This window comes from Serinus canaria, chromosome 25 (genome assembly GCF_022539315.1).
Source record: "Serinus canaria isolate serCan28SL12 chromosome 25, serCan2020, whole genome shotgun sequence".
Taxonomy (NCBI): domain Eukaryota; kingdom Metazoa; phylum Chordata; class Aves; order Passeriformes; family Fringillidae; genus Serinus; species Serinus canaria.
The window spans coordinates 3596515-3604584 of record NC_066338.1 but is presented as its reverse complement, the minus strand read 5'-3'; the positions used below and the strand labels follow the sequence as shown (position 1 = coordinate 3604584).

Below are 8070 nucleotides of genomic sequence, written 5' to 3'. Positions count from 1 at the left end.
GGCTTCTCTTTGTCCCCACCTGTCATCACTGCCTCCAGTTCTCTGCTCTGCCTGGGGCCTGGGGACACTTTCTCAGTGGTGTCCCTCATTGGGACCCATTAAAAGTCCAAGAAACTTTGGAGTTGGATTCCGACTTGGAGTTCTGGAGAGTCCCTCTCAGGGACTGATGTTCAGGGCCTCAGCACAAAGCCCCAGGGGGTCATTAAAGTCCTTGTGCTGTGTCTGTGCTGCTGAGCTGGGCCCGGCTCCTGGCACAGAGGCAGCTCCTGGTAACCAAGAAGAGCTTAAAAAGCACATTTCTTTTGATGAGCAGCTCTTCTCCCAGTCCAGCAGAGCTGGGGCACTGCCTGCAGCCACCCTAGGCACAGCACAGAGGCACAGAGAGCTTCACTCAGTCAGGGCTGGGAAGGTGCTGAGAAGTGCCTGGGCACAATCACTGCCAGCCCTTGGCACAGGAACCTCTGGCTGCAGGACAATGCAGCTGCAGCTCCTGGAGCCATCTCCTAAAGCAGCAACATCCCAATGCCTGCAGACCCTGTGAGTACATTCTCTGATTCTCTCTTGTGCAGAGCAGCCAGGGGTGCCCAGGGCTGTCCTGCAGAGCAGGGTCCTGCAGCCCAGGGCGCTGTGCTGGGGCAGGGACTCTGCTGCTTGCCAGGGACAGCTCTCAGCCAGCCCTGGCAGCTGCTCCCAGCACTGGGGGACAAGATCTGGGTGGGAGGAAAGAGCCGGTAAGGCTTGGAAGTGTTCTCCTTGTGTGGTGAGGATACCGCATTGTTCAAGACTGCTCCCAGCATAACATTTACCTGCAGAACAATTCCAAGTAGATTATACAGGGAGCACAGCAAGGCAGGGGCTTCATAAAAGGGCAAATCCTGTTTTTTCAATCTACTCCTCTGGGTTACCTGGATGGGAAACTACACAAAGATATTCATCTCTCTGTTCAGGTTGAAAAAAATAAAAAATTTTCTCTCAGATGTTTATAAACCAGGCAGTGACAGAAATCAGCACAGGGCCTCGTAGGGGCAGCATCAGCATCACTTTTCCAGCCTCCTCAGGGTTGTTCTGACGTTGCCATCAGAGCCTGCAGAGCCAGAGCTGCCCCTGGGCAGTGCCAGAGCTTGGAGGGGTCTGCAGGGCAGAGCTGAGCCCCAAGGCTGGGCTGGGCTCTGGCAGCACGGGCAGGGCCCAGCCCTGGGCACAGGGAAGCAGCTGCTGGCAGGGACAGCTCCAGGCAGCAGAGCCCTGGGCAGGCAGTGGGGGGAAAGTGCCCCCAAGCCGTGCTGGGACTTTTAAAGTCCTCTCCAAACCCAACTATTCCATGATTCCTTTTTTTACAGATCCCCATGCCAAGACAGAACAAATGTCCAACAGCAGCTCCATCAGCCACTTCCTCCTGCTGGCATTGGCAGACACGCGGCAGCTGCAGCTCCTGCACTTCTGCCTCTTGCTGGCCATCTCCCTGGCTGCCCTCCTGGGCAACGGCCCCATCATCAGCGCCGTAGCCTGCGGCCACCACCTGCACACGCCCATGTTCTTCTTCCTGCTCAACCTGGCCCTCACTGACCTGGGCTCCATCTGCACCACTGTCCCCAAAGCCATGCACAATTCCCTCTGGGACACCAGGAACATCACCTACACAGGATGTGCTGCACAGCTCTTTTTTTTCCTGTTCTTCATCACAACAGAATTTTATCTCCTGACCATCATGTGCTACGACCGCTACGTGTCCATCTGCAAACCCCTGCACCACGGGACCCTCCTGGGCAGCAGAGCTTGTGCCCACATGGCAGCAGCTGCCTGGGCCAGGGGCTTTCTCACTGCTCTGATGCACACGGCCAATACATTTTCCTTGCCCCTGTGCCATGGCAATGTCCTGGGCCAGTTCTTCTGTGAAATCCCCCAGATCCTCAAGCTCTCCTGCTCCAAATCCTACCTCAGGGAACTTGGGCTTCTTGCTGTTAGTGTGTGTTTTAATTTTGGTTGTTTTGTGTTCATTGTTTTCTCCTATGTGCAGACCTTCAGGGCTGTGCTGAGGATCCCCTCTGAGCAGGGACAGCACAAAGCCTTTTCCACCTGCCTCCCTCACCTGGCTGTGCTCTCCCTGTTCCTCAGCACTGGCACATTTGCCTATGTGAAGCCCCCCTCCATCTCCTCCCCATCCCTGGATCTGGTCCTGTCAATTCCATACTCGGTGGTGCCTCCAGCCCTGAATCCCCTCATCTACAGCCTGAGGAACCAGGAGCTCAAAGCTGCTGTGAGGAGACTGATGACTGGATGCTTTTAGGAACATTAAACTGCTGGCCAATTTCTGCAAACCCCTTGTAATAAAAGTCACCTTTGATACTTCTTGTTGCTTTCGTTGTGGGGTTTTTTCCTTTGTTTTAGTTCACTCCTATTGTCTATGAAGAAATGTCATTTTCCATGCAATTTCTCATTTTGTTTCTCTTCATTATCTCTGTGGCCACAGACTGTGTCAATGAGGGGCTGCACTCTCGGTGGCTTTGAAGGAACTAAAGGATCTCCCAGCAAAGTTTTCTGCAGAGATGCCCTTGTGTTGCCTTCTCTGGAGCTGCAGCAGCAATGTCTGTGTGCAGAGCTGGGGGCAGATCAGTGCTGGCACAGCAGCTGTGCCCAGCAGCAGCAGCACTTGGTGTTTCCAGTGCTGCTCCCGTGGCCCTGCCCCGCTGCCCTGGTGGCCCTGGTGTTGCTGTAGGGCCTGAGTGCTCTTGGGGCTGGGCACAGCCCTGGGGGTGGCAGTGCCATGACTGCAGCAAGGACAGGCCATGGGCACTGCTGGGACAGCACTGATGCCTCAGGCCAGGCCCTGGGGGCTCCAGGCTCCTTGCCCAGGCTCTCTCAAGAACACACCCAGGCCAATGCTCAGCACAGAAAACCCCCATGAGCAGCCCCAGGGTGGCCGTGGGCAGGCTGGGGGCAAACAGCATGGCTGGTGCTCTGCAAGGGCCCTGGGGAGATGGGAAGGAGCAGCAGAGCAGGGGCTGGTACATCCCCATTGTGCTGGACAGCCCAGGGCAGCATCCCAGAGTGTCCTCATGGAGCTGCCAACAACATCCCCCCTCTGCAGCCCTGGCCTCTCCCCCAGCTCACACAGGTGCCTCATCCTTGCAGGCACAGACACGGCAGCACTGGCTCAGGAGCCCCTGTTTGCATTGCACAGAGCAGGGGGAGCACCCCCATGCTGTTGGTGTGGGGACATGAACCTGAGGGAGCACAAATGCCATCAGCCCCTGGGGCCAGAAAGGGCTGGGGGACAGCAGGGAAACCACTCAGCTTTGTCCTGGCCTCTGCAGTCAGACAGAAAGTTTGTTCCCATCAGCTGGGAGTTTCCTGTCCCACTTCAGACACTTGCTCAGAGCCAGGGCTGCCTGGCAGCCACCCCCAAACTGCCCTGAGCATTTCCTTGGTTTCACCTTTGCTTTCTCATTGCTAGTGGAAATATCTTTGTCTTGCCCATTGTTGTCCCCTGCCCTGCTAACAGCCCATCCCTGCTTGCCCTTCCCTCTCTGGCCTCACTGCCCATTCCAGTTCCGAACTTGGCACCATGGGAATGTCCCTTGGGGAGCAGGATCATCCTACAAGTGCTGCAGGAATTGTCTGCAGGCTCCTGCAGTGCCTCCTGCTGCTCCCTTGCCAGAGGCACCTCAGGCCAGGGGGGCACATCTGGGCTGCTGTGTCTGCCTCTGGGGCTCCCTGTTCTGGGGCAATGAGGAGGAGCTGCAGAGGCTCTGCAGGACTGACAGGATGGGCTTTGGGGCTGGCAGGAGAAGCTGTGGGAGCTGGGCTGCTGGAGCTTGTGAAGGGGAGGCCCAGGGCTCATCCTGCAACTGCTCCAAGGGTGGTTTCAGAGAATCCAAGAAACAGCAAGGCTGGAAAAGACCTTGGAGATCATCAAGTCCAACTTGTGCCCTGACACTGCCTTTGTGTTCCCTGAGCCTTCTCCAGGATAAACAACCCAAACTCCCTCAGTGGCTCTGAACAGGACTTGTGTTCCAGACCCCTCCCCAGCCTTGTTGCCCTTCTCTGGACAGACTCCAGCCCCTCAATGTCCTTCTTAAATTGGGGGCCCAGAACTGGACACTGCACTAGAGGTGCTGCCCAACCAGTGCCCAGCACAGGGGAAGAATCACTGCCCTGCTCCTGCTGGCCACACCATTCCTGATCCAAGCCAGGAGCCATTGGCCTTCTTGGCCACCTGGGCACACTGCTGCCTCATGTGCAACCTGCTGTCCATCAGTCCCTGCAGGTCCCTTTCTGTCTGGCTGCTGTCCAGCCACTCTGTCCCCAGCCTGTAGTGCTGCAGGGGTTGTTGTGGCCAAAGTGCAGGACCCAGCACTTGGACTTGTTAAACCTGACCTTGGTTTTGGGCCCTGGATCCAGCCTGTCCAGGGCCCTGTGCAGAGCCCTCCTACCCTCCAGCAGATCCACACTCACACCCAGCTCGGTGTCATCGAAATTTGGTGATTTTCTATTCTTTTTAACACATGTGATAATCATTTCCCCAAAATCATTAACATATTTCCCCTCCCCTTTACCCATGCCCTTCTGTCCTGGGGGTCTCTCTGGTGGTCCCTGGTGCTCGTGGACCCCAATGTTCCAGTGGGGCTGGCTGAGCTGGCAGGACACTGAGGCTGGTGAACTTCCAGTTCCCCTTCTCACACAATGGGCATGGTGTGGTTTCCATAGGCCTGGGGTTTTGGAGAACAAGCTCCAGGTGTCAGCTCATCTGGTGGAGACAATTGATCATCTGGTAACATGGGGTCACAGAGTGGGCTATGACATCACAGAGAGGGTTATGTGAGGTCATCAAGCAGCCATGGCATCATAGACTGCTTCTGTGACATCACAGAGCCAGCTGTGACATCACAGGGCAGAGGTCTGACATCACAGAGCAGACTATGACATCACAGACTCTGCTGTGACAGCAGAGACCAGCTGTGTGACATCAGATCATGGTCTGTGACATCACAGAAAAGGCTGTGATATCACAGAGCAGGCTGTGTGACATCCCAGCAGGGCTGTGTGAGATCACTGGATTGGTCACTCTCCCCCAGCTCCCCCTCACAGTTTCTCCCAACAAGTCCAAGCCTGTCCATGCCCAGCAGGGTCCCTGTCCCCTGGGATCCCCCCGGCCCACCTGGAGCCACAGCCTCCACCAAAGGATATTCCACAGGATCCACCCCAGAGCCTGACATGGGGACAAGGGGCCAGGGTTGTGTGACCAGGACACCAAGGACATGGATTATCCAGGTCACTGTGGCCTGGTTTGAGTTCCCCAGGGCAGGAAAGATGTCTGGTAGCTGGAGCAGAGTGAGGGAAGGGCCTCCAAGGTGGGGCTGGAGCCCTTGGGCTGTGAGCAGAGGCTGAGGGAGCTGGGCTTGTCCAGCCTGCACCAGGGAATGCTGAGGGGCTCCACATCCCAGCCTGGCAGTGCCAGCCAGGAGGTGATGGAGAACACAGAGCCAGGCTCTTCCCCGGGTGGGCTGGTGGGAGACAAAAGCCAATGGGTGGAAGGGGAAAGAGGGGAGAGCAGCCAGGACAGGAGGAGATGGAATGAGTCAGGCTGGTTTCAGCATTTCCTCAACATCAAAAGCAGCCTGACCTCCCTTCTCCATCCACCACTGACAGCTTTGCAAATCAGGAATTGTTCAGGCTGTTTTGCCCCCACTCCAGGATGAGCATCCTGATAGAAGAATTTAATTGTGTTCATATCTAACCCAGAACCACCTTTGTCTAAAATTAATTTCAGTGTGGAAATCACCTGTGGATGGTGGATTCATCAGACACTTCTGGGACGTTGCACATAGCTCAGGGAAGAGCGTGATTGTTATTAAATTGTGTCCAGTTCAACCATGGTCTGTTGGCCATGAAGAGAAACTTTCTGTGCCTCTGAGTCCCACCAGTTCCTGACCCCCAAAGGACACAAACCTGATGAGTTGTGGTTCTCACTGCAGGGGCTGCACTTGGACCTTGGCTCTGCACAGGAGAGCTCTTCATCCCCTTTCTCTCTTTTCCTCTCTCTGAGCATGGAGGAAGCTCCTGAATTTTACCAGTTGACTCGTGTGTGCAAGGAGCAAATCTGGTCAGAATCAGGGCAGGGAGGGTTTGGGGAGACCTTGGGATCTGTGCTGGGCACAGAAGGTGTTTTCTATTGCTCTGAGACTGTCTGCTGTGGAAAGTGGATTTAATATCCAGCAGAAGAATGACTTTTGCATTTGATGGAGCTGTGCCTTCCCTTGGGTTTGTAGGCTGACAATAAATGAACATCCCTCTGTGTCTCGGGCAGCTCCTTCTCCAAGGAAAGCAGGAATTATTTAGCGAGGCACCAGGAATTATTTAGAGAGGCATACAAAAGCTACCAACTCCTGCATTCCAGCGGTGTTCAGATGGAAATTCCAAGAGGATGCAGGGTCAAGATGTGTGCTTGCCTTGTGGTCAGCCTTAAATAGCCCTTGGTCTTCCTGCGCCCTTCCCCCAGGTGGGACTTGGGCTCATTTGGTCCCTCAGGAGCTGGGCTGGGGCTCCAGAGGTGGCTGTGGAGCATTGCCTGTGCTGTGCCAGGGACTGGCAGACACTGCTGGGCTGGGATAGAGGCTCTGGGGAGATTGGGGTTCCAGGGCAGGGCAGTGCTGGGGTTCCAGGGCAGGGCAAGGCTGGACCTGCCCCTTCCTCCCCCCCCACATGAAATGTTTCCAGCCAACAATCTCCTCCAGTCTCTCACAACAGGGAATGTTGGAGGTGGAACCCCAGTTCTGGCCATGGGCACCTGGATGAGAAGGAGAGTTCTTTTCCATAGGAAGGAAAGCACAGAGCCCCAGTGTTTGGAGAGCAGGTGAAAGCCTCACTAGGCCAAGGCCAGCCAGACTTGTCAGGAATGGCAGATTTTGTCTGGGAGCAGTCTTTGGATTTAGGGAATTTTGGAGGTGGAAGCCTAGCTTTTGGCCATGGGCACCTGGAGAAGCAGAAGAGTTCTTTCCCATAGGAAGGAAAGCACAGAGCCTTCCCCAGTGTTTTGGGGACAGATGGGAGGTGACCCTTGTGAAACCACTGCCAGCCAGACTTGTCCTGGCAATATTCCTATTGGAAGAATCCCTGGATATAAGGAAATTTAGAGGTGAAATCCCAATTCTTACCATGGGTGCCAGGAGGAGAAGGACAGTTCTTTTCCATGGCGAGGAAAGCATGGAACCCTAGTGTTTCAGTAGCAGATGAGAAGTGACCCTCAACACGCCAAGGTCAGTTGGACCAGCTGGGTGGCCCCCGGAAAGCCAAACCAGCCAGACTTGTTCTGTGTTCCCTTGGCTTTATGGGGCCCCATATTTTCACAATGATCCCTTGATTCCATGGGGCCCCTCAGTGTCACAATTGTCCCACCGATGCCATGTGGCCTTGCAGTGTCACAATGGTCTCCATGGTTCCCCAGGCCCCACAATGTCACGTGATGCCTCTGTACCATGAGCCCTGCAATGTCACAATGGACCTTTGGACCCTGGGGGTTTGTGGTGTCACAGTGGTCTTCTTTGGCTCCATAGTGTCATAATGGACCATTGATGACAGGAGGCCCCTCTCTGTCACCCTGGAGCTTTGGTTCCGTGCAGTGTCAAAATGAACCCTTGGTTCTATGGGGTTCCACAATGTCACCATGGCCCCTTGGTTCCATGAATCCTCGCAGTGTCACAATGGTCTCCTTTGGCTCCACAGTGTCACAATGGTCTCCAGGATTCCATAAGTCCCCGCAGTGTCACAATGGTCTCCTTGGTTCCATGAGGCTGTGAAGTGTCTAAATGGTGTCTCCATGATTCCATGAGGCCTTGCAATGTCACACAGGACCTTTGGCTCCATGAGTCCCGGCGGTGTCACAATGGACCCTTGGTTCGATGGGGCCTCAAAGTGTCCCAATGATCCCTACATTCCATGGAGCTACACCGTGTCAGTATGGTCTCCTTGGTTCCATGAGGCCCAGCAATGTCACAGCGCTCTCCAAGATTCCATGAGGCCCCGCAGTGTAACACTGGTCCCTTGGTCTCACAGGACCCCACAGTGTCACAC

At 55.2% G+C, this 8070-nt stretch overlaps 1 protein-coding gene across 1 annotated transcript; it reads left to right on the top strand.

Moving 5' to 3' along the window:
* The first annotated feature begins 1345 nt into the window (after positions 1–1345).
* On the top strand, positions 1346–7828 carry LOC108963752 (olfactory receptor 14A16-like). The gene is made up of 2 exons (XM_050984261.1): positions 1346–2277; positions 7777–7828. The coding sequence occupies exons 1-2, from the start codon at positions 1364–1366 to the stop codon at positions 7826–7828; spliced, it is 966 nt and encodes a 321-aa protein (XP_050840218.1). The 5' UTR covers positions 1346–1363.
* The last annotated feature ends 242 nt before the right edge of the window (positions 7829–8070 follow it).